We start from the raw sequence: 24876 nt of genomic DNA on the forward strand, positions 1-24876 counted from the left end.
TGAGGCAGAGAATTGAACTGAAATGTGGGAGATAGGAACTGCCATATCTGAATCCTGAGTTGTACCACAGACTGATTTTACATGATCTTGGCTAGTTGGTGCCCCTTGTGGTACAGTGCTTCTGTCTTTTAAATGGAGAAAGTACTGATCTTCATTAATTTAGATTGAAGACAAGATTTTGGACTAAATATTTGCCACATATCACACTTCATAAGACAAATGAGTATGGATTATTAATGAGAGAAGTATTCTGCTGCTGTCTTCTCTTTACAAGTGAATAATAGCTGCAGATTTTACTTAATATGCTATCACAATCAGCATGCTCAGCTTCCTTTGCTAATTAAAAAAACAACAACAAAACAAACAGTAAAATTTACCCTCTTGCAAAGAGTCTGACATTCAGTGGCACTACTGATGTAGGTCTTCAGTGTTTGCTGGCATGTCTAACTTGTAGCCATTGTGAGCTGCTTTAGAGAATGTAGCTTCGCATTTAAAAAAATCTCATCTTTGGTCTCACCCCCCACCCCTTACCCCTTTCTGCCTCTCTCTAAAATCTTTTCCCATATCCCTTTGTAATTTCTCTGAGATATGTTTTTTGCTTCCCCCCCCCACCTTTCCCTGTATGTTTTCTTTTGTCTCCCAGGTGCAGTCAGTTCTAGGGGTCATTCCTTTGCAGATCCTGCCAGTAATCTGGGTCTGGAAGACATTATTAGGAAAGCATTGATGGGAAACTTTGACGACAAGAGTGAGGAGCATGGAGTTGTAATGTCACAATCTATTGCGGTAGCACCTGGCAGTTCCAGTGCTGCAGTATCAGCAAGTAATGAGACGCGTAGGGAAGAAGCTAATCCATCACCAAATTCAGGTGAGGTATTGCAACTGCTAAATATTTCATGGTCTTAAAGAAAAAAATAAATTAAGGGTTTGAATAAACTTGGTATCACTGAAAATCACTGTCTTTCCTCTGGAAGTGATAGAGGTGGTGTTACCCTTTACTGGTCCTGGCTTTCAAAGTGGTGCTGGTGCCTTCAGGAGCATTAGCCGGTATTTCTTGGATAGTAACAACACTTATGAAACAGGGAAGAGATAACAGGGTGTATTGGATACCTGAACCTTCTCAGTGGTCTGATGAAAATGCATGTGGAGTACATCACCTATAAAACATACGTAACAGTGGGAGCTAGCTTGAACTGAAAACATCTCCCTTCCTAAAAATGGAAATATAACTCTGTTGTGATAACAATAGGGATTTTCTAGCAATACTGTGTTAGAAGATTAGCCTATACAGTCACTAATTGTAGTAAATCAGCATTCCAGAAAACAGCAGTGTGAAAGTCCTGTTTGCTGCTATGTGATAATTTATAGAAACAAATGTACAGAGGCTAAAATTCGGTGTGATGTTTTTGTGAAATCTGTCCCTTCTATTTCCAGGAGGGGGAGTCAGCAAGCAGAAGCTAATCGGCAAGTCAAATAGTAGGAAGTCTAAGTCTCCGATTCCTGGACAGGGGTATTTGGGAACCGAAAGACCTTCTTCTGTCTCATCTGTACATTCAGAAGGGGACTACCACAGACAGACTCCAGTGTGGGCCTGGGAAGATAGGCCTTCATCAACAGGTGAGAAATGGGTTTCTTTAAAACTTAACAAACCACATGTGGATTTGTAGAAAGGTCAGATGTAGACATACTGTAACACTGGTATATTGGTCAAAAGTTTACAGCATATGAGGATTTTCTGATTAGTTGTCACAACCAAAACCAGACAATCTTTCAGATGCAGATCTCTTAGAACAGCTTGTGTTTTTGACTTGGAGAAACTCTTTTTGATTCAGGTTCAACACAGTTTCCTTACAACCCATTGACGATGAGGATGCTCAGCAGTACACCGCCAACATCCATTGCGTGTGCCCCACCGTCCATAAGCCAAGCAACCACTCACCAACAGAACAGGATATGGGAACGAGAGCCTGCACCACTGCTTTCAGCACAATATGAGACTCTGTCTGACAGTGATGACTGAACTATGCAGATTTTTTTTTTTATTTGCGAGTCAAAAAAAGAAATCTATTTTTGACTTGTGCCCATAGAGACTTTCCAAGAGAGCAAGGGCCACACAATGAAGAATTGATGGAGAGTCCGTTAAAAGCCTTCTGCACAGGCCGTGTGTTGGAGGATTGTGATCAAGAAGGTTGACTTACTAAAGATAAATATGTAAAGAGTTTTTAAAAATGTGGACTATTCCTGTTCTACATCTATTTGTAAAGAAAACCATAATGTCTTTAAATCATTCTTCTGTAAATAGAGAGTACTTTTTGCAGTGTTTTTTCCCTTGCTATAGTATCTGGTGTACTTATGTTCAAATCATTGCCTAAAATTTGGGGGTCATTTTGTAATTTTTTTTAAGCATTTTCTCCAGTGTAGAGTACTCTTCATAACCCTAGCCTCCCTACCAGCCTAGCCTAACCATAACCCTAGCCTCCCAAACAGCCTAGCATCATTGCCCATTTAATGCCATGCCACTTCTTGCAGGCATTGTGCTTTTCTATAATTTTTTTTCCTAGACACACTTTCTCAGTGGTGTTCAAGCTCTTGTGAAAATGTTGATTTTTAAGACTGACCCCTTAATGAATTCTGTACATTAACATAGTCCAGTTCGCTGGAATAAGAAGGTATATTTCTTTGAATTTTAAATTCTGCCACATTGTAAATTTTTGGTGCGGTTGGTTTTATTTAGCAACACTGCAGAAATATTATTGCATGGGTATGTTATGGTTCATTTTTAAAAGGATAAAAAAAACAAACAAAAAGAACAGCTTCTGGAGGCATACCTCACTGTTATGCACACTGGGAATTTTAACTGTGCCCCAAAAGCCTATCTTAGTGTTTTCTGTTTCTGCATTGTATGCAGTCAAAACAGGCTCCTAAATTTTACTGTTATATTTAACCACAGCAAATGGCTTATCTGAACAGAGGCTCTGGGTGGGTTGATAAATCCTTTAAGAAGAAAAACCTCTACATCCCAAGTTTAAATAAAACAAAATGCTTTTATAGAATAATGGAGCAACACACGAGTCAACTACTTGGCTTCTGTTACAACCAGTTTGAAGTAGGTACTGTGATTTTTACCTTCCTCCAGTCTGATTTTAAAATCTTTATGTAATAATTATTTTAAAGTCTGTGTCCCCATCCCAATCCCTAGCCCTATAAGCAAGCTTTTGGTGGAAGTCCTTACAAATGCTTGGCTTAACTCCTAAAGTGTGCAATACTTGTTAGGGTGATTTTGATTTTTAAATTGTTTATGGTACTAGGAGAGTCTCCTTAATCATTCATCTATCAATGCCTGCTATGATATGCTTGTAGCTCATGTACATACATCTGGGTAGTGATATCACAGGGTCTCCTGACATCCATCTTCAAAAGCATCATTTTTTTTGCTGCACTGACCTCAGGAAGTGAATTTAAATTTTCTGAGGTAGAAGGACTGATTTACAGATAGCACTGAGTTGGGGGGTGGTATGGTCTGTTGATTCCAAACTGCTTTTGCATCTCGTTGATTACAGAGTCTTTGCCTTGAAGTTATTTTCCAGTCAAAATATTTTTAACACTGTATTTACAATAAGTATAATGCAGCTGTGTAACCTTAAGCCGTGTAAGCTCCACATCTTATGGAAGGACTGTAATGGTCCGGTTACAAACAGGAAGAAGTACAGAACTCTTTATCAGTAGCAAATTTACTTTGAGTACTTCAGAAGAAAGCCTTTTTGCCCTAAGTGTGGGAAAGAAAAAAATCCAAAGGAACTCATTTGGAAACTTGACACTGTGTTGCAAATACAGAATTATTTTGCTACTTTTTTTAAATGCTGCATCAGAGTAGATCAGTTGCCAGTCTTAAATCTCCTTGCAGTCTTTCTCTGAGAAAGGGTTTTTCTCACCCTTCCATCCTTTACCCTTCTGGCTTTGAAGTAGTGAAGTTTTCATCCTGTTTGTAGACCTGTGCTCTTATTTTAACTTTTTTGTTCCCACAGCAACATATACTGGAAAACATGTTGATCTGCCCTTTTTGTAGATTTAAATTTGGAATGGAACGTTCCATTCTAAAACTCACTTGTTCTCACTTTCTTAGTGTAACAAATACAACGTGAAAGAGGCATGTACAGACAAATGTCTTTGCTAACTGTACAGTTAAGTATAGCATGTTCATTGCAAAGCTTCATGTTATTGCTGCTGCAGCAGCAAGATATCCAAAGTAGGATAGTCACTTTCTCCTAAGATACAGCTTGAGTGGCATTTGCACATAAAATGTTGCTGCTTTTTTGTTTGTTATCAGAGTTCTAACTTCTCCAGCATAAAAACCTCTCCAGAGCCTAAGTTAGGGTTTACCACAATTCCAGTAATTTTCAAGTATGGAATTACATCTGACCTGTTTCAAACAGGAGGGTGTTTGTAAATCATGTTTACAAAGTGTAGTTTACTACAAATTTTTAACTGATTTCTGATCAGCGCTTTCACAATGCTTTCCATCTTGATATGTTGCGTGATTCTGATATGAAATCATTTAAGACTTGAAAAACCCATGCATCATAAAACAACTTTTTTTTCCACACAATGTCTTCAGTAGACAGTGACTTCTGGATTCAGACCAATCAATAAAGGGGATCAGTTCTCCATTTGCTTTTCCTGTGTCTCCCTCTTGTTTTGCAGCATCAAGCTATGTTCATGAGAACAGGCAAAACACTTCCCTTAGGGGGTGCTGCAGGGTTCCCAGTTAACACTGCTGGAGTATCGAAGGTCTGCAACGTAAAAACCAGAACCCAGAACTTTAAAGATCAGCTCTAATGTGTTAGAGCCTTTCTGTTAGTACAAGTGGGCCTGTAACAAACAGCCATATTTTTACTTCTTAGCTTGCTGTATATGTGAATTAAATTTTTCTAGCTTTACTGCTCATCTACTCTAGAAAACTGCATGCCTCTTCTTAGCTCAAAGTTAAGCAGAACTGAAGCCACTAATGCTACTTGTAAGTAAACTAATAATGATGCAATTAACATTAAGGGTTGTACCAACCAGTTGAAGCTCTTACAAATGAGAGGTTAAAATAACGTTTGGTTAGTGACAGGATTACAGTTAGTTCTACTATCCTAGCTAAATATAACTTCAGAAGCCTCAGCATTCTAGCACTGACCTATCCAAGAAAGGATGACAGCTTTGACACTGTGTGCTCTTGACTGGGGTAAGGTAGCTGAGTGCTTTACTACTGCTGACAACAGCTGTCTTGGTCTCACCCCCTCCTCTGAGAGGGCATTTTCAATCTTTGGATGCTAAACGCTTTGAAGAAAAACACTTGCTCTTCAGGCAATGTGTTTGAAAAGGACATGGAGCTACAGCTCTGTCATAGTCCAGGTATAGCCCGGGAAATGCTCTGAAGTTAACCCATACTGAACTGTAGCACTGACAAAAGTACACCCTGTTGTGCTAGCCAGCATGTAAAGAGTGAGGCAATTCCTGCCTGTTCTTCTGTTCATGACTTAGCTTTTGTATAGCCATGTTTTGAAACCGAATACTTATGTGAACAGTCAGGAGTAGCAAATGACTACTCCTTCACTGAGCTGCAAGTATTAATACCAGGCTAGACTTGCCCCTTGCTGGCAGTCAAGACAAAGTTAAGTCACTGGCACAGTAGGTCACTCTAACCATAGACTACACCACCACAAAAATTTACATAGGTTAAGATTTCACAACTTTATTTTGGGCCAAGTTGCTAAGTAGTAGCAGCCCTTCTTGTTAAGCAGTCCTTAAATTCCTCATTGCTGTTCCCCTGGAGAATTGCACCAAACTGGTCCCAGGCTGCTTCTAGTGACCAACCCTTGCTGCTGTCAGCCACCTCAAAGTTGGACTCTGTGGCCAAACTTATTTGGAGCCCTTTCTCCTCTTGGCCAGCTCAGCTAGTTCTTCCTGGATATGCTGGACAGAAGCAACATCTCCCTTCTGTTGTGCCTGCTTGAGAGCTTCTTTGTACACTTGTTTTGCTTGCAGAAAGTCTTCTGTAGTAAGAGGGAAAAGTAGCATGGCTAGCCAATTACAGTGCCCATTTTCAGAGTCCCCTCCTGAAGCTGACCACATGCAAAGGACAAGCATACTTGGAACACATCAAGAATTAGGGAGGTTCAGAAAACATCCAGCAGAGGGTGCCAACTATGAGAGGTAGACAGCAGCAATGATGATGGGGCAAGGTGCTGCTTCAGCATTAAGATCTCATAGAAACAAGTCTCAAGCATGTCTTCTGTCCTTTTGGAACCAGTTACTGTACATACAGGACAAGGGAAACAAGATCCCCTGGCAACCTTTTGAGTCAGATGCACCAGTACTGCATTTATCTTGGACAAGATCCTTCAGCAGCTGAATTCAATGTGGGTGCAACGCAGGTTGCCTCCACAAAGTCAGCAGACCTACTGCTTAGACTAAAAATAGTAACACAAAAATAGCACTGTAGTTCAGTCCTACAATACAGGTATCCACAGTCAGCACAAGCACAGTGACATAGGCTGCACGTTTATTTACCTACCTTTGTGCATCAGAATTGCTGCCAGGTTATTCAGCACCATGTGCTCCTCAGGGTGTTGAGTCTCCTTTGCCAGGTCAGCTGCCCTCTTCACATAGGAATATGCCTCATCGTAGTGCCCCTGAGCATCCAGTACAGTTGCTAAGTCATTTATCAGGATGACAGTCTGTACCAGGACAGAAAAGGAAGCCTCAGAGCAACACTCGGTATAGAAGTCTGGGGCAGCAGGAGCACCACATTCATTCCCCTGTCACACTAGTAAAAGTAGTATTTGCCAGAGAAGTTTTCAGTAAGAAAGCATCTTATATTTATATATCAGCATGCTGCATGCTCAATTGTTCCTGGCAGGAAAACAGAACATAATTCAGTGCTGTGTACATTTGATGGCAACAAAGCTGCTTTTAAAGCTGCCTCATTCCCTAGATTAGTCTTTCTTTCCCTAGTAGCCCAACTACGATTGTACAAGTCACCTGTGGATGAGTCTCTCCCTGAACATCATTTGATATCTGCAGAGCCTTCTCATACATTTTTTGGGCCACTGGGAGCTGGTTAATGCTTAGGAGATAGCGAGCATAGGAGTCTAGACTCATCCCAAGCAAGAGACGGGTGTTGGCCTTTTCTTCAGCTGCAAATAAAGAGGAATGGAAGTGATCACGTCTACAAGATCAAGCATGAGTCTCCATCCTACAAGAGTAGGAAACTCATGCGGTGTGAAGACAATGGACTGGCATGAAGATGGTGCTTAGGCAATATGGTAAGCAGCATCAAGGAGAGGGAAATGGAGAAAAGATGAGAGAAGCCTTTGGCAGACAAGGCAGTCCCACCTGGTAAGACATCCTCAGGCAAGTCCTTTTGCTTGGCAATCTTCTCCTCTAAGGTCAGGATGCAGAACTCATAGCCAGCCAGGGCTAATTTGTGCCTGCAAAGTGCAACAACTCAGCAAAGCAAGGTTCCTTCCATTCCTGAAGGGACAGATGTGAACACTTTCAATCCCTCATTCTAAAGGGCCTGTAAGACAGCTTTTCCCCTCAACCAGACCCTTCTTGCCCATAATGCTTTCTTCTTGATCGTGGCCTGGACCCCTCTCTTGACCCATGGGCAAAGGGGTCCAAGAGGTGGAGAGGGCCCCCCTCCCCCCAAACAAGGCCAGATAAGGCAACCCATGCCAGTGCTCCACTGAAAAATGATGCTACAACCAGGCACCAACTGCTTCAAAAGTCGCCCTTCCTGTGTGATGTGGATTTAAGACTAAAGAGCAATGTCCTCTATGGCTACTTCTGCCCTAAGCTGGGCAGCTCCTACAGCAGTCACTGTGCTGCACGACAGTGGGTACACAAATATCACGCCTGTGGGAACCTTTATGTTGATGTTATCTTCTCACATCAAAGCTTCCTCAGGCACTCTATTCTTAGAGGAAAGAGCCTCTACTTGGCCACCACTGCCACTGTGAAGCTGAGATGAAAGCAAAAGATGCCTTTAGCAGGGAACTCACTGTTTCTGAGCAGCATAGATACTGGCCAGCTTGAGGGACATCTCAAGGATTGCATTGTCATCCTGCCAGGAGGACACACAATGCAACTGTTAATTCTTCTTGCATCTCCCCAATAGAAACATTACTTTGTCAGCAAACAAGTTTAGACCTTAAAAATCCCCATCCTATTGTCTCCAGAGCTGCTACCCATTGAAGGAAGTTCCTGAGAAGCCAGCAAGCTCCCAGCTAGTATTGCCGATTTCCAGCAGGAGGTATTAAGCACAAGAAATAGACCAAAGAGTTGTGCACCACACTGTTAATACTTCCAGGTGAAAGCCTTTATCAGAAGAACATACCTCCTTTGCGTCTCCTGCAAGCAAATAGCTCATACTTGCTTTGTAGAGCTTTTCTGCCTGAAATGAGAATTTTGAAGAGAATACTGAGGAATGATGGCAGTCAAAACAAAAGATCTCTACCCTTTATGGAGGCAGACTACTGGGAGAAACCTGTCTCACAATTTGTGGCATTTACATTGTATGTCAAGACCAGTCAGAAGTGAAAGGCTAACCAGAGCCCAATGGTACTGCCAACTAGTGGGTCCTTTCAGTTTCTACTTTAGGACTGCTACACCAGCCATGAGTTTACCACATCTGTGTGCCTTCAGGGCTTTCCTGGATTCTCTTTGGGACAGGCACATCTAAATGCTCGACTGTGGCATTTGACAGCAAGAAGTATTCCTTCCCTTGTGCACCATGTTGGAGCTCAAAATTTAACTGTGAAAGTATCTTTATTAACAGCATATGGTCCATGGGGCTGCAGTCCTAAGGCAGATTGTTCTGCTTTATTCTGGGAGATCTCTACCTCACAAGTCTCAGCATGCAGCTTGTCACAGCACGCCACACCTTCAAGATCTTGCACAAGATGTCAGCCTTTTAAAATTCAGAGGGAAAAAAACCCAGAGTTACTCACATTGTCCAGCTGTCCCTGCATGAAGGCCACGTTTGCCATCTGGAAGAGAGAGACAGTGCTGAAGCCTCACAAAGGCTGCGGGGACTAGCCTCAACGCAACTGCTTTTTCTTCTACTTACGCCTCCACTATAGCCCCAGTATACGGCACTACACCCCCCAAAGGGACCTGCAGCCCCATGGCGACTTGTAGCACGGACTAGACATGATATGAGGGGAGACCTTATCGTTCTCTACAACCACCTGAAAGGAGGTTGTAGTGAGGTGGGTATTGGTCTCTTCTATTGAGTAACTAGTGATAGGACGAGAGGAAATGGCCTCAATTTGCGCCAGGGGAGGTTTAGATTGGATATTAGAAAAAATTTCTTTAATGAAAGGGTTGTCAAGCATTGCAACAGGCTGCCCAGGGAATTGGTGGAGTCACCATCCCTGGAGGCGTTCAAAAAACGCACAGACAGGGCACTGCACTTCAGGACAGGGTTTGTTGGGCATGGTGGTGTTGGGTTGACGGCTGGCCTCGATGCTCTTAAAGGTCTTTTCCAACCTAAACGATTCTATGATGCTATGACAGGGGACAGCCCCTGCCAGCTCCCCCCAGAGCCTTACCATGCTGTAGGTGTAGACGATGGCCTTCCTGTTATCCGACTGGTGCGACAGCCGCAGGGCTTGGTGCAGCACCCGCTCGGCCTCCCCCAGCTCACCCTTCATGATGCTGAGCTGCAGAGAGAAAGGCGAAAAGCCGAGGGGCAGGTCACCCGCCAGAGCCCACGCGTGACGGACCCCCGCTGAGGTAAATCACCCCCCACCCAAGGCCGCCATGTCCGCGTCCCTGCAAGGGGCCGGCCCCTCACCTTGGCTCTCTTCAGCAGGAGGATAATGGCGTCCTCGCCCTCCTCCTCGGCGTCCCTGGGGAAGAGGGAGAAGGCTGCGGGGCGAGGGTGACCGCCCTGCCCCTCACCGCCCCGGCCCGCAGCCCACGACCGGCCTCACCTCCCACGAAGCCCAGGGCACCCCCGACCGGCCGGGCCCACCGCCGACGGGCGAACCCCGTCCTCCTGCCGCCGCCGTCGTCGTCGTCCTCCTCCCCTCGGGCCCCGCCACGCCACACGATTCGGGACGGCGGGAGCCCAGCGGGGCAGCGCCGGGCGGCCAGACGGCACAGGGCCCGCGGCACCCCCGCCGCCAGCATCTTTCGTCCCTGCGGGCCCTTTAAGAACTCGCCCTCGCCACGTGATGCGGGCCGGTGCGTCACCCGGGGCAAAGGGCGCCTTGTTGCTATGGAGACGCGCCCTCATGGCGGCCACAGGTAGGCCCGATCCTGGCCACGGGGTCGCCGTCCCAGGACCGGCGGCTCTAAATAGCTCCGACGCGGCTCCACCGTGCCCATGGGGGTCCCCGGGGACCGCAGCGGCGAGCAGCCGCCGTGGCTGCCGCTGTCGGGGCCTGGTAGGCGACGGCCTCTTCCCTGAGAGATCCCCAGCGCGGGTGGTGGGCCCCGGGGGCGGTGGCGGGGGGTGGGCTGTGCGTCCTCTTCTGCCGGGAACTGCCATGGCCCAGCGCCGGGACGCTCCAGGCCAGAGCCTCGTCCTGTTGCCAGCTGTACGCCCCCAGTCCCCTTCCACGGGACCTGTTTGTATGTGGGGGTATCTGAGAGACACCCGTGTGTTTTTGAGAAACCCTTTGTTCCAAAAACCCGTAAAAAACGCATTTCAAAAGTTGCTGAGGATGCCCTTCCTTGGCCACGATGCGGGGTTGAGAGAAGAGCACAGCCCAGATAAACTGTCCTGGTTTGTAGTATCTGCGGTGACCCTAGCGATTTCCCACCGTCTCCTGTTCCCTTCTGTCTTGCTTCCAGTCATGAGGCCGGTGCCAATGAGGTGGATAGTACCTTGCCAGCAGTAGCAGAAGAGCTTTTGAAAGAGATCAAAAAGGCTTTTCAGGAGACCTCACACGGTACGTAAAGGAAAACAGAACCATCTCAGCAGGCGGTGGGCCAGTAGTACTGGTGTGGTCAAACCTTCGGGTAGCAGTGAGGGTTGTTCGCCTCCTCTTGTTTGTATCTTCTGCAGACTGGCGCCTAAGGGGTGGCCTTCACTTTCAGGAGTGGCAAGTTGTATCAGGTGTTTCCAGCTTTTGTGTCCCTGTCCGGAGACAACACAAAGGGGTTTGAAGCACAGGTAATGAGGAGCAGCCCCCTTCTCAAAGTCAGGCCCTTTCAAAGATTAGACCAGTTTGGACACTTTTTTGAACGTGGGACCTAAGGTGATGCTGATTGCTTAGAGCTTGTAGTGTAAGTGGTTGCACTTGAGGGATGACAACTTACATACTTCCAGGCAGGCATTTAGTTGTGCCTAGTGTACTGCTCTTTTTATAGACTCACTAATTTCAAGACTAGAGTTGAAAGGGAAATCTTCATAAACCCAATCATGTTTCATGACTGACCGGCAGAGGGTGTTGTGTTAGGGCAAAGAACAGCTTTCCTGTTGCTTGAATGAAGCAAACATAAGCCAACAGTTAAATCTTGGCCAATTCTAGCAGCTAGTTAAGAACAATTACCTTCATTGCACTCTGGATTACTAACGTAGTTCTGTAATCTATGCTGAAAGAATATTACTATTTGTGTTTACTTGATAAGTAGTGCAGAATGGTTCTTCCTTAGTAAAGTGTCTGTTTAAGGAATATTTTTAACTGCACTAAAACCAACCAAATAAACATTCAGAGAAGTCTGTTTGAGCACTACATTTGAGTGGGGAATGGGCAGAGACTTAATGTCGAAACTGTCAGAGTGACCACATTGACAGCTTTTTGGCATACTTGCAGTATGGCTCCCATCAGGTTAGAGTAGATCCAAAATCTACATGTGACTTTTTAAAAGAGCTTTATAAATCCTGTTGTAAACTAGGAGAGAAAAAAAACAAGTCAACATTCCTTTTAAGGTATACTTCTCCTTAAAGCACCAAAATAGTACTAAGATGTACACTGAGACATAACTGCAGAAACAAACTGATTGATCACTTTGGAGATTTAAATTAGAATAAAGTTGGAAAAGTCAAATCAACAGCGTAAGTCATAGAGAATATTTTGAATTGTTGGAACAAAGGATTTTAAAGTCAAAAGTCCTGATCTTCCAGTGGAATACAGAGACATAGTATACTGTGTCCCATCAGTGATAACAGAAAGATCAGATTGGATGATCAGAGCCTAAGCTGTTAGCTGCAACAGACTAATTTTCTTAAGTGTAACTTTCCATCTTAACAAGGAGTTCCCATAAGTGAAGACATTATGTTTTTACGTGCTGTATTAAGAGCTATAAACTAGTGACGCCCTGCAAGACTATACTGGGAAAAGAACAACATTTTTAAAGTTTTGATGCCAGAGTTCTCAACTCATGCCAAGAAAGTTTCGGGGAAACCAATATTTTTAACCAACCTCTTAAAGTGGCAGAGTAAGATGTTGAGGCTGCATGCCTTTTCTTGAATGCTTATAGGATATTATAGGATATTATAAAAGTAAGTATATTTGGGCTTCTGCATTTATTTTTAAAATTAATCCCTCTGTTTCTGATTGTTGTACTTGGTAAGTGCCTTAGCACTACCACAGCAGATCATTTTGCTGCTCCTTGTTGCTTTTTGGTGACTAGAGAGGATGGCTAGAGCACTGCAGTCCTGTGTGACCTCTGGGGGTACATTAGGGAGACACTAGCCTTCCTGTGATGTTGGCGTCTCTCACAGTGAGGAAATTCAGCAAAATCATGCTTCGTTTTTCTTTTTGTTACAGTCCCTGATGACCTGCTGCTGGGGTAAGTATCTTTTGCTTCAGTTCTTGTCCCAGGTGTCCGGCTAAAGGGCGGTTGATAATCTGCTTTCATCATAGTACCACTATTTTTTTCCTGTGTTTGGCCAGTACATGTTTCTCATGCAGAGTTGCTACGTGGTTTTGCTGGTGGTGGAAATGAAGGTCCAAAGAGACAATCTCATGGGTTTTTCCAGAGATTCCTGAAATTATCTCTGTATCGCTGAATCTCCTGTGATGACTTGCTCTAATTTGGGTGGATTAAACATGCAGAAACTCAGAATGTTTAACCTGAGCTCTGAGTCCACCCTCAGATCTGGAATGAGATTTCTGTGAGAGTGGACTGTGTTTTCGAGTGATTCATGCCGCTGGAGTGCCCCATCTCCGCCGTGTTGATATCATTGTGAGCACAGCAGCATCCTGAGATCCCTTCTTCTGAGTCATGGGCATGTGTGATAGAAAGGGATAAGTGAGCATATCATCTCTCTGCACAAGGGAATTGTTCACTTGAAGATTGCCCTTGGAGTTTTCTTCTGTTTAGAAGAAGTCTCAGGTCAGCTTCATCATCCTTGTGTTGACTGAAGCTTATGAATATTTCAGTCAATCCCAGGCAGTCTCCTAAGAGATCCAAGTTTCACAACTTCTGCAGCCCTCACTAATAGGTGTTAAAGGTAGAGAAAAGGCACCATCACAGTGAGAAAGGCTTTTCAGATTAGTCGTCAACTTTGTGTTCCTGCTTGCCTGTAATTTAACCAGGAGAGGAGATCACTAGGAACCCTTCAGGCCTTAATATCTTTGGGTCTAAAGTTATCTCACATAACACTTGTGAAAGTTATGCATGCAGGCTCCTTCTTCTGGGACCACAATGGCCTTTGAAGAGTGGGATTATATTTGACAAGTCTCGTGTAACTTTTTGTTTCCTTCTTGCCATGAAAGAAAAGAGGAGGAAAGAATTTCCCTTGTTAAGTTTAATAATGGTTGGGTGTTAACTCTTGGCAGTCAGATTTCCATCAATTCCCTGTGACCAGCAGCTCAGAAGTATTCTGATTTAATTTCTGAATCTCTTCCAAATCTCTGAAGTCCTTGAATTTCCTTTGGGCATTCCCATTACTTATTTCCTGTTAGACTGATCGAATTATATACATGGAAAAATAATTCCTCAAATTTGAAAGAGTTACTGAAACTCATTAAACTCAGCCCCCTTATAGTCCCAAACCTAATCTTCAAGGAATGTCTTACGTTGAGTGTTCCCCCACCCACCTCCTCTCAGTCCTCAGATGAAGCCAATCCTTACTGCCTTGAGTTTGTGCAACTGAAGTTTTGGTCTTCCTGGAATAAGTCTGTCTGCTTGGCTTGTTATCAATGAGATTGACTCAGACACATAGGTCAGCCATGCTGCTGAGACGCCAGGGTTCTGCCTTGGCTCTTTGTGTCTTCACTGGAGTTGGAAGTATTCCTCTGCTTTGTCCTATTCTTCTCATGTTTTATACTATCTTTTCATCACTGCTGATTTTCTTGTTGTTTACACTTGTAACTAATCTAGACTACACAGATTTTTCTCAGTGGATAAAAGGTCTGTAAAGTTAGCTGAGTTGCCCCTGAGCTCTTTGGAACACACTCAGAGCAGCTGGATATACAGGTCTAGAATAACTTTTAAGCCTAGGAGCTGTCTGGACAATAGGCTAAAGGTACATATGTCCATATTTGACATACAGCTTATCACATACCCTCGCAAGGCTTCAGCAGGAGATAAAAACCTCCTTGCAGGGGTGTGCAGACAATGAGTATGTAGATGGAAATTACTGCACCTTCAGGACTCACAACTCTCTATTTCTCCACTTGCTGGTGTGGAATTTTACAGCACCATGCACAGCAGCAGCCAGAGACCAACATGTACCTCCACGGTGCTGCCTCACAGCACCGAGGCTGAGGAGAGAGTTGTATAAAGGCAAAGTTTTGCAGGAAGCAAACATGTATCTTAGCAAAGCTGGCTAATATTGTCTTTACCCTGTCCCAGGCACTCTCTGATCCATAAATGCTGTGCAGTAGTGCATCCCTGCATGGTGATGTGCCCTGCTTGGAAGGAAAGGAAAGGGAAAGGGGTTTTAGGGAGGGTGGAGTGACATAAGGCATGTGCTGTCCCTGGGTGTTTATCTGGAAGAAGTTTGCTGTCTCTGAGCCCTGCTGGTAGCTGGATTACAGATGTAAAATTACTGCTATCTGGTGGCTCCATGTGCAGTGATGTGCCTTAAGTATTTCCCTGAATGGTCTTTAGCTTCCTATGGATGCAATTTGGTGGGCAGAGAAAGAATAATTTATCACAGTTGTGACTGTGATAGAGGAGATGCGATCACTACAGAGTGACTCATTCGTTCTTCAGGGTTTAAACCAGTTTCCCTGGGATGAGGAAGGAGCCCTACTGCTGCATTTCCTATTGCTTAAGGAGCTATTTATCATCCTTGCTCTCTCCTTGCTCTGAGGCACGATGTGTGGGCCATGACTGGAGGTGGGATTCAAGACCAACTGATCAATAATCTGACCCAGGGCAACTCATCCAGGACAGCCTGTATGTACAGTTAAGGTGTCCCAGAGCACGAGCTCCTTTTCCCCTTAGCATTAGCAAGTCTGCCTCTGTGTGCTCTCGTTTCCCTGATGCTGTCCCCACTAAAATCCCTGTTTATGCTCGTCGTGCTCATGTGAGTGTTTCGGAGTTTACTGCAACAAGGATAATTAAGCTCTGTGTGTGACACTGTTGCCTGTAACCTCTGTTGGATCCCCAGCACTGTGCATCCCCCAGGACTTCCTTCCTTCATCTTCTCTTTACCAGCACATCTTGCTTTTGCTGTCAGAGGTGCAGTTTTCCCTGAAGAAGACCTAGTGTATTTAGGGGGTTGGGCAGAAGCAAAGTTTCCAGTTTTAGAGTCTAGGTTCACTGTTTGATAAATTGGTTAAGCACCAGTGCTCTGTCTACACAGACTTTGTATCAGAAGAACTACGGGAATACTAACAAAAAGGCTGATGAGATCACTGTAAGGATAACCCGTGTCTCTCGCTTCGCCTACAGTCCCTTTGCAATAATCAGTGATCTGTAAAGTGACTGTCAAGCCAGAAATGCTGCTCAAAGATAGCTCCTCACCTACATGCCTAACACTGTGTAACAGTCATAGAGACTGACTAAAACAATCTCACTTGTGTCTCTGATGTACTTTGTCTCATTTTAGTTCAGGACAGGAACCACTTCATGTCCTGTTTGTGCAGCAGGTAGCCAGAATAGTGTTTTGGTCATAGTGCTGAAGAAGAAACACATAAGCTGTAATGTCCTGTGTAAAAAAAATCTTTAAAATACCTTGTAATTAAACCTGAGTGGGATTTTGCAAAGAAATTTGAGGCTGTTTGGGAGCAGCTTGGAATTTTGGAAGTTCTCTTAAGGACATCAAAAACCAGCTCTGAATAGCCGGCAGAGTAGAGGCTGTCCCTAAGGACTGAGTCCTGGGATTTTCTCAGAGGGACAGGGCAGGGATTGGTGGTCACTTGGTGAAAGCCGGCAAGCTGAGAATGACAAATGCACTTCATTGCTTGGTAGCGGTTGTGGTTTAACCCCAGCCGGCAACGGAACACCACACAGCTGCTCGCTCACTTCCCCCCTCCCCGGTGGGATGGGAGAGAGAATTGGAAGAGTAAAAGTGAGAAAACTCATGAGCTGAGATAAAGACAGTTTAATAGGTAAAGCAAAAGCTGCGCACACAAGCAAAGCAAAATGAGGAATTCACGCACCACTTCCCATCAGCAGGCAGGTGTTCAGCCACTTCCAGGAAAGCAGGGCTCCGTCGTGCATCACTCTGAACATCCCCCCCTTCCTTCTTATTCCCCCTAGCTTTATATGCTGCACATGATGTCATATAGTCTGGAATATCCCTTTGGGCAGTTGGGGTCAGCTGTCCCAGCTGTGTACACCCCACAACTTGTTGTGCCCCCCCAGCGTGCTCGCTGGTGGGGTGGGGTGAGAAGCAGAAAAGGCCTTGGCTCTGTGTAAGCACTGCTCAGCAATAACGAAAACATCTCTGTATTATCAACATGGTTTTCAGCACAAATCCAAAACATAGCCCCATACTAGCTACTATGAAGAAAATTAACTCTATCCCAGCCAAAACCAGCACAGTAACTTACTTAATGGAGCTGTTACTGGTGGAGTTTTGACAGGCAATGGGAACCTTTGATCACAGGCCTTCTGGACTCCATAGGGCTAAATCCTATGGATTAAGGCTAAGCCAGGTGGTCTCCTTTTGTGGTGTCACCTAACTAGAGACACGTTCTCTTTCAGGCTGAAGTTCATATTTGGCCCATCTGCTGTCCCAGCTTTGGATTTGGTGGATCAGCGTTCTGTCACCCGAGTCATGTCCCCCAGCGGAAGGACTGCATACCAGGTACGCACTCCTCTTCAGTCTTACTTTCTGATGGTTTCCAGGTGACATGTGAGCCAATATTTTCTTAACTTGCAGAACATGGAAGGGCACTTGGATAAGCATGGAGAGAATATCACTGTTTTACAAACTCCTGAAGTGACACTGGAGAGCAGTGCCACAGACTAGAATTAGAACAGCATGGTACACTACCATTTTCTTTGTGGCTGCCAGCCAGTCGGAGGCAATTTCTTACATGTTTGTGGGTATCACAGTCAGAAGGAAGTTTTCCAGGGATTGCTAATTTTGCTTTATTACTTTCATCCTATCCAGGAAAGGCAGTTCTTCCTCTTAACAAACTGTACGCAAAGCAGTGTTATCTTCCATCACTGCATCTCTTTCCCTGTTGCCCTCCAAATCCTCAGTATCCTGAACGCTCTTGACCTTTACTTGGCGATAGGACCCTTGCTGCCTGGGAGAAAGCAATGCTGGCCAAATCCGTGAGTTTCATTCTAGTTCACTGTAGCCAAGTCTGTGAATCACAGAAGCATCTTTACAAAATGCATTTTAGGGAGAAGAGCTCACCTTAGCCCTAAAGGTCAAACTGCTTACAGCACAGGATCGGAGGTGGAGCTGAGCCTCATTAGGTAAAAAGAGGAGCCATTGGCACTTCTGACTTTTCTGTGGTATGCACAATTCCTTGCTCTACTGTGCGACAGCACCCATGGCATCTCTGTTGGGGACAGTCTGTCCGTTCTGTGAGCTGTTGACCAGCTCCATCCAGCCCATGGGGTCACAGTCAGAGACGCACCGTGTGCTGTGCCCTAGCTAAGGCTGTATAAGCAGCGGGACCCTGTGCCCATAAGTTTTTGGTGAAGAAGCACCCAATTCCTTCTACTTAGCACTACTAACCCCCTCAGATAGCACAGCCCCCTCCATTGCTGAACTTGGTGCTGTGCCTTTTCACACACCAGAGAAGGGGGAATCTCTTTGCTCACTGTTGCAACAGCCAAGAGGAACATTTCCAAATATCCTCCCTGCAAAGGGCCTTCTCTCCTTCACTGGAGGTGCTGAGATACTTTGTGGGGTCATCTAGGGTAAGAGAAGAGCTGTGAAGCCAGGCCTGGGTAATGACACAAGCATTTTTCACGTGTTCAGAGCTTGCATTGCTCGTTTTGCACATGGAGTCTTTATTGCTTCTGGGGCCTTGGAGAGGAGATCGGGCCCTCCAGAGAGGCATGATTCATAAACATACAGGGCTCAAGAACACAGCCTTTGATTTGAGTTGAGGGCTTGCCTGTGGTTATTTGGTAAAGCCTAAGAAGCACTGCTTCCAGGACCCTTATAAGCAGCTGCCTTACTAATTGAATGCTTAAAGGTTTTTCCTTTTTTACTTTTGCAGCTGAATATGCCACTGGGCAGAGAATGGTCACATTCTCCTTGCAGAGCTTTGTCAGGCCATGCAGGCTAAGGCAGAGCTTTGCAGGCTGGGATATAGTCTTCACTTAGCACTCTTTTGTGTGAAGGATGAGAGGGACTGCTTAGAGTCTCTGGTCTTCCCAGGGAGCCTAAATATGTGCTCACATGCTCACAGCTTTTCTGCAGCATGGCAGAGTTATCTGCACCTTAAGAGGCCTAATATTCATCTCTTAGATGCAGGAAGCCTCATGAGACATGGAGGAGTTCAGAGAAGCATGGCTAGAGGGCTTGGATGTGCTGGGTGCTGCCCTGACAACCTGTTCTGGTCTGGGCAGGATCGTTGCTGAACAGTGCTGCCTCAAACTGCATGTGCTGCAGCAAGGCAGGCACCCCTCCACACTGCCCTGCCCTCTCCCCACTGAAGTGAGGGGCCAAAAATTCCTCCTGGAGGCAATCCTGCAGTCACTGAATGGGAGTTGCTGATTGATTAATATCTACTGATGGCCCCAACAGTTGGCTCAACTGGTGCATGTTGGAAAAGAGCGAGTGTCAGAACTGCTCACCTCCTGCCTCTGCCGGTAGAGGGAGCCGCCGGTTCCCCTGCGGGGAGGGAACCCCTGGACAGGTAAATCAGGGCTGGTCACCAGGACTTAATGTAGGACGAGCCCAGCCTTCAGCCAGGCACTTTGTAGCTGATGGGTATGACTTGAGCGGCCCCCCTGCATCACCGAGGGTTTGTGCCTGTGTCCTCCCAGCTGACAGGCAGCCTACAGGTACATGTGTGCTTCTGAGCAGCATTCCTCTGTTAGTGGAGTGTGATTGCTGATTAAGGCCATGCTGATGAGTTCATTAACAGAGGAATCTGAAGAGGTATTTTCTCTGGGGTTGTGAGGCTGGTCCCATTTCGAAATCCTTCCTCAGCACAGCTGTCTGAGATGCAAAAATAAAGAGCAGAGCCTCCCCTGAGGCCGCTGCCTGGAGCAGTGACAGGAATGCAATCTGTGGATGTGGAAACCGAAACACTGAGTGGGATACTGCACTTAGGAGTAGCTGGGTAGCATGACTGGCTCTTCATTCATCTGTGTGTGTGATGTAGGCAAGTATCCCAGCTGTGTGCACTTCTCCCTCAGCAGAGAAGCTTGCCCAGTGCAGTGGGGAGTGGGAGGGCATGCATGGCTGCCTGGACAACATGCACAGTCATCCTTTTCACTTTTTCCCCAGAAAGTCAGCTCTGCCATTTGCACCCAGATGTGGTTGAGCTGGTATTTGAGGTGGTGCTGTCATTTGCAGCTGGATCTGGAGAACTGTTCTCTTTGAGGCCATGAGGCTGGTCCTACTGTGAAACTCCTTTGGGTTGTCATAGCCAAATCTGAGATGTTGATACTTCACGGGCTAGAATGCTGTTTGCATTCCATATCACCCAGCACACGTTGGGTACAGCTCCGGGGGAAAATGGCTCTGCTCAGACAGGCCTTAGGACTGCAGCCTGTAGTGTAGGCAGTGCTTGCCCTCAGGAACTGAGATGGGAGAAGAGCCCTCAGTCAAATGAAAGCTATGATTTGTCTTTTAATGCTCAGGCATTAGTGTCCTTGCTGCTTAATAGAGGAGTAGTGCCAATGGGGTATTCAAGGGCTGATGTTACCTCAGAGTTGTTAATCATCCCAGAAGAGCTTGTACAATACCTGCCTGCGCTGCAGACTAAAGCCAACCCTTGTAACTCCAGGTGAGGGATAAATAAGTCTTACCTGCTGCAGAGATGGTGGATGTTGACTGATGGTGGAGCTGTGCTGGATTCAGCATGTGTAAAGTGGTGAGCAGGCAGCGGTTGGGGTGCCTGTTAGCTACGCCTGAGTTGCAGAAATGCTGTGAGCTGTGGGAGTAAAGCCAGTTAGTAGGGGGAGAGGCAGTGCTTTAGCCCTCCTGCCAACTGTCACTTGCATTGCTCACATCCTGCACTTTTATTGGATTCTTCGTTTTTTATGTCTTTTTAAATTAATTTCCTAGAACCGTATGGCAGCCTGCCCCAACGTGAAGGATTTAAGCATCGGGTCCTGTCAGAGACTGTGGTGCTGCCTAGCTGTATGCCGGTGGCAGCACTACCTGCCATGGTGCCACAGCTGGCTCTTCTGCATCCCCACATGCACGCTGGCAGAGACACCACCACCAAGGTGATTTTTCCTCTCTGTGCAGCTAGCAAGCGCCTGGAGATGAGGGCAGCGAAAGGAAATCTCACAGCATCTCAGGGCCAAGAGAGCACCCCAGTGCCTGGCTTGGCTGCAGCTGGCCAGAAGCAGAGGCACCTTTTTCTCTTGGTCTTTGGATTTTATATTCTGCCTTATTAGGCAGAAGCTGCATTCTTGCCATCTAGGTCAGGACGGGGGAACGCTAAACTCAGCCCAAATCTGGCAGCGTCTGTGTCTTCCCCCCCTCCTCAAAGGAAAACACTTCTGAAAGAAAGGCACCATCGGAATACTTCATCTTGGAAAAAACAATCAAAGGGGCTAGAGAAAAACAAACTTATCACAAGTGAAACAAACTCAGCCTGGAGTATAAGGAGGGCCCAGGGTAAAGGCCAGACTGAAAAAAGAATGGTTTACCCTGAAATAGGAATGTGAGTCTTGTGTCCTGAATCTGCTGGCGGTAAGGGGGATTATGAGTCATAGGCACTTCTGTGGGAGAGCTTAAACTTGTGGACGTCACCTTTCAGCCAAGGAGTGCAGAGAGAGCTCCAGGAGACAGGGGAAGGCTCCCCTTGCAAGTGCAGCTCTGGACCGGGAGGGACAATGTTCCTCTGGAGGGATTTAGGAATGCCAGGGGCATTGTGGGGGGAAGCAGCACTCTGTAGAGCTCCACTCTCTTTTCACTTTTTTGTGTTTATCTTTGGATTTAGGTGTATGTGTGCCACAAACCCAACCAGAATTTAAAGCCTGGTATAGGAGAGGAGTGTGGTGTGCCATCAGAGCCCAGGGGCTTGTGTGCAGAGGAGGGCACTGCTGGTGATTACACCCATGTTAATCCCCACCATTCTCTGGAATATCCAGGAACAGTTAGTGCCAGCTGTTGAGGCCACAGAGCTGACACAAAGCACTTGCTCTCACTGTGGCAGATGTGAGACACATCATGACAAATATTCTGTGGTAATTGTGTTTTGGCCATGGTGTGCGCTCATTTTAGGCCTCAGAGCATTAGTAAAGCTCATGCTATTGAGCAGAGGTTTCTGCTTAAGGCCTGCGACTGTATTCTGTCCCTTCAGACCCTTCCCTTGCAAGAGGAGAGGGCAGAGCAGTTGGCTCTTAAAGTAGCTTTCTAAAAGCTATTTCCCAGTCTTGAAGAAAGCAAAAGAGAAATAATCCATAGCTTGGCTTTTCTATACCATGCAGCGAGCTCCAACAGCTCACAGTTTGCCTGTCAGCTTTGCCATGCTGGAAACGAATGCTTCCCTCCCCTGGCTGCCTGCATCCTGTGCCCGTGGTGCAGAGGAAATATGCCTCAGTACCAGACTTGCAGAGGAACAGCATGTGGGAAAAGGAGGCAGTGCTGTTCGCAAACCAGAGATGGAGCGGGGAGGCTTCTTCTCTGGAGACTTCAACTTTGTTTATTCAGACAAAACTGGATTCCAATAGCTGCAGCTGGTTTGGGGAGCAGAAGAGCAAGAGCCTTTGCAGCCTCCAGCCACTGAAACTGGTTAGAAAAGGCCTCACTGTGAGTGCTCACTGCTGCTGTCCTTCCATCCCCAGGTCCATGGTGGCCCTGGATTCATAAATGAGCTTTCTGTGACAAGAAAGGTTTGTCATCTTCAACTATCCTGTGTCTGCCAGTACTGGGGTAGGGAGCTCGCTGGAGGGGCTGGCAGCTCGCTGTGTTACCAGCTTTAGATCAGGGAACAGAGCTTTGTGCTACTGCCCTTTTCCTGATCTCTTAGTAGCATATAAGTCACTGGAGCTGAGGTCTGCTGCAAGCACGGGTGTACGTACAGGAGCGCTTCCTTGCCTGCAGGGAGAGAAGCGTACGGAGACCCTGAGAAAGCCAAGGAGCTTCAAGCTTAGATGGGTCAATGCAGTGTTTGGGGACTTTTTTGTATTGCAGCACCTGCTTGCCTGTTGCGTGCCTGTGAGTGATTGTGGAGAGGACATCGGGCCAGATACAGGCCAAGTTAGAGAAATTAAAAGCAAATGCTGTCTCTGACTCCTGCCCCCTCCGGCTGCCTTTGTTTCAGGTCCTTGGGAGCTCAGGCAAACTCTACACCTGCTACAGTTCCTGCCACTTCTGCACGTGTCCTGCTTTTGATTTTACTGTATTGCAGAAGAGCGAGAGCCTTCTGGTAAGTTGTCTGCCTTAACTTGGGGCCAGGACAGGGAGCCGGGGAGAAGGATGTGCTCTGCTCCTTGAACCTGAGCAGCCTGAAGTTTCCAAGGGAGCAAATGCATGAGTGTTGAGTTGGCCACGCAGGCTGTGCCTGACCCACTGCATAATCTGGCCTCTGGGAGTCGCGGTATTTGGGTGGAGCTAGGCCTTACAAGGGCTAGGGAGGACTTTTGTTCTTAATTACGGATTACTATTCTGACTTTCAAGAGATGAATTATCCCTGGTCTCTTGGAACAAGGGCTACTGCTGCTAATGGGATTGCCACATGGAGTCTGGCTGATGAAGTGGTGCAGTTCACCTGGTGGCAGTGAGGAAAGGCTCAGGGTAACCAATTGCTCTGCAATTGTGGGAAGGGCATCAGGAGCCAGTAACACTTCGCTGTGTGTCGGATCCCTGTATTTATTATCCTGATGGCAGAACTAACCTGGGGCAACTGGAGGACCAGCCTGTGCCAGGGCTTGGCATGCCAAGAGGGAACCATGTTCCTGGGAGGGGTGAGCGCTTCATTAGACCCATTCTGGCCAGGATGGATTTTTGTGGCTTCCAGATAGAGCATGACATTCCTGCGTTGCTCCTTCTGTTAACTTGGCTGCGCTATTATTTCCAGTGCAAACATATACTTGCTGTCTACCTCAGTCAGGCCATGGGAGCCTGCCAGGAACTAACTGTCTCTGAGGAGCAGCTCACAAGCATCTTACTGGCTGAGGAGGAGGATGAAGGATGAACAATTTGGATCACAGGCGGATGTGCTTTCTGTGTACCCTCCCAGCTGTGTAGCTGGCATTTTTTGTATCTACAAGGCTGTCAAATGTTCATCCTGGCTGGTAGATTTCTTCCTGTCCTGCAGCCAAGCATGATGTTAATTAGCAGCCTTGCACTGATAGATTAATTAATAAATGTTAAGAAGCCTGCGTTGACTTCAGTTTCATTTCTTTATTTAGTCTATTCTTGGGATTTCTGAAGATGTTTGAACTAATCTGTAATTATTGTGTGCTTGTGATGTGGGGATACAAACAGTCCAGCAGGTCTCTTAGCAATCCGTTAAACCTTCTTAGCTCTGCTTGTGCTTTGACTAACCCCACTGCCCTTCCAGTGCCTGCATGGCTTTGTAGAGTTGGCCTCCGACAGAGTGACGCTGCAGTGGCTTTTTGCAGCTGACTGCCCAGCGATTTCTGATTCGTCACTGACAAACCTGTACCAGGGACTGGGACAGGGACCCCTCAGCACCTTGAGGCTGATGGCAGGTCTGCGCTTCCACTGTGCTTACTGCAATGCAGGATCTTTGGAAGCAATCACCCCGGTTGCTGTGCTTTTAAATCAACCCATTTCAGAGAAGTCGACCACCTCATGCTGGCAGGCAAGGCAAGGCTGTCCACATCAGACGCGGGAGAAAGGAGACTGCTGCTCCCTGTTCCACAAACCAGCCAGTGAGCTGGGAACCAGCTCCTTCCAGCTCTGTGACTCCCTGCCCGTGCTCTAAGATTGGGCTCCTCCTCGAGTACAGCGTGGCCTCGTATGATACACCGTGTGAACACAACGCCACAAGAAATAATGAGGCACAGGCTGAGCCAGGTTGTGTAGGTGGTAAATTAAGCGTTCTGTATGTAAATAACAGTTACTGCAAATACAAAATCTGAGCAACGTGAGGAAAACACATCCATCCTATGTACATCAGAGCAGTAATGAGTGATAGCTGAATAGCTATAGCTGCACTTGCTGCAGAAAGTTCCTCTGCCATTTTGACTTCACATTTTTATAGAAACCATCAGAGCTTTCTTTTCAGGGGGGCAGGGGAGGTGTCCTATTTTTATTTTGCCTTGAAATTACTTTGGCTCAGATCCACAAAGGCACTTAATGTGCCTAAAGACCATGGTGACTCAGGCCGTAGTTAATAATGGCTAACAACCCGA

The 24876-nt window shown here is 46.3% G+C and overlaps 3 protein-coding genes across 5 annotated transcripts in view; 2 read left to right on the forward strand and 1 right to left on the reverse strand.

The window, feature by feature from the left end:
* The window catches only part of NCOR1 (nuclear receptor corepressor 1), a 74558-nt gene extending 70533 nt beyond the window's left edge, over window positions 1-4025 (forward strand). For all 3 annotated transcript variants that reach the window (XM_049803912.1, XM_049803911.1, XM_049803913.1), the window contains exons 45-47: window positions 644-865; window positions 1432-1614; window positions 1830-4025. In XM_049803912.1, coding sequence (XP_049659869.1) covers window positions 644-865; window positions 1432-1614; window positions 1830-2017 — 593 coding nt within the window. In that variant the 3' untranslated portion in view covers window positions 2018-4025. The remainder of the gene's footprint in view (window positions 1-643; window positions 866-1431; window positions 1615-1829) is intronic.
* A 1689-nt stretch (window positions 4026-5714) lies between these two features.
* On the reverse strand, window positions 5715-10288 carry TTC19 (tetratricopeptide repeat domain 19). The gene is given in 11 exon segments (XM_049803915.1): window positions 5715-6035; window positions 6557-6719; window positions 7024-7178; window positions 7378-7472; window positions 8046-8107; window positions 8381-8437; window positions 8994-9032; window positions 9597-9707; window positions 9842-9915; window positions 9981-10188; window positions 10190-10288. Coding segments are annotated over 11 exon segments (1194 nt in total). The 5' UTR covers window positions 10286-10288; the 3' UTR covers window positions 5715-5901.
* Window positions 10231-23877, forward strand: ZSWIM7 (zinc finger SWIM-type containing 7). The gene is made up of 6 exons (XM_049803917.1): window positions 10231-10296; window positions 10846-10943; window positions 12768-12789; window positions 17104-17206; window positions 22818-22922; window positions 23574-23877. The coding sequence occupies exons 1-6, from the start codon at window positions 10268-10270 to the stop codon at window positions 23688-23690; spliced, it is 474 nt and encodes a 157-aa protein (XP_049659874.1). The 5' UTR covers window positions 10231-10267; the 3' UTR covers window positions 23691-23877.
* Window positions 23878-24876: the final 999 nt, after the last annotated feature.

The sequence above is a fragment of the Accipiter gentilis genome, chromosome 6 (assembly GCF_929443795.1).
Source record: "Accipiter gentilis chromosome 6, bAccGen1.1, whole genome shotgun sequence".
In the NCBI taxonomy this organism is placed as follows: Eukaryota; Metazoa; Chordata; class Aves; order Accipitriformes; family Accipitridae; genus Astur; species Astur gentilis.

Coding starts and splice junctions, on each gene's coding strand:
- ZSWIM7 (XM_049803917.1), top strand. CDS start 10,268: ATGGAGACGCGCCCTCATGGCGGCCACAG. Junction 10,297..10,845: donor CGCCCTCATGGCGGCCACAG/GTAGGCCCGATC, acceptor TCTTGCTTCCAG/TCATGAGGCCGGTGCCAATG. Junction 12,790..17,103: donor CCTGATGACCTGCTGCTGGG/GTAAGTATCTTT, acceptor GTTCTCTTTCAG/GCTGAAGTTCATATTTGGCC.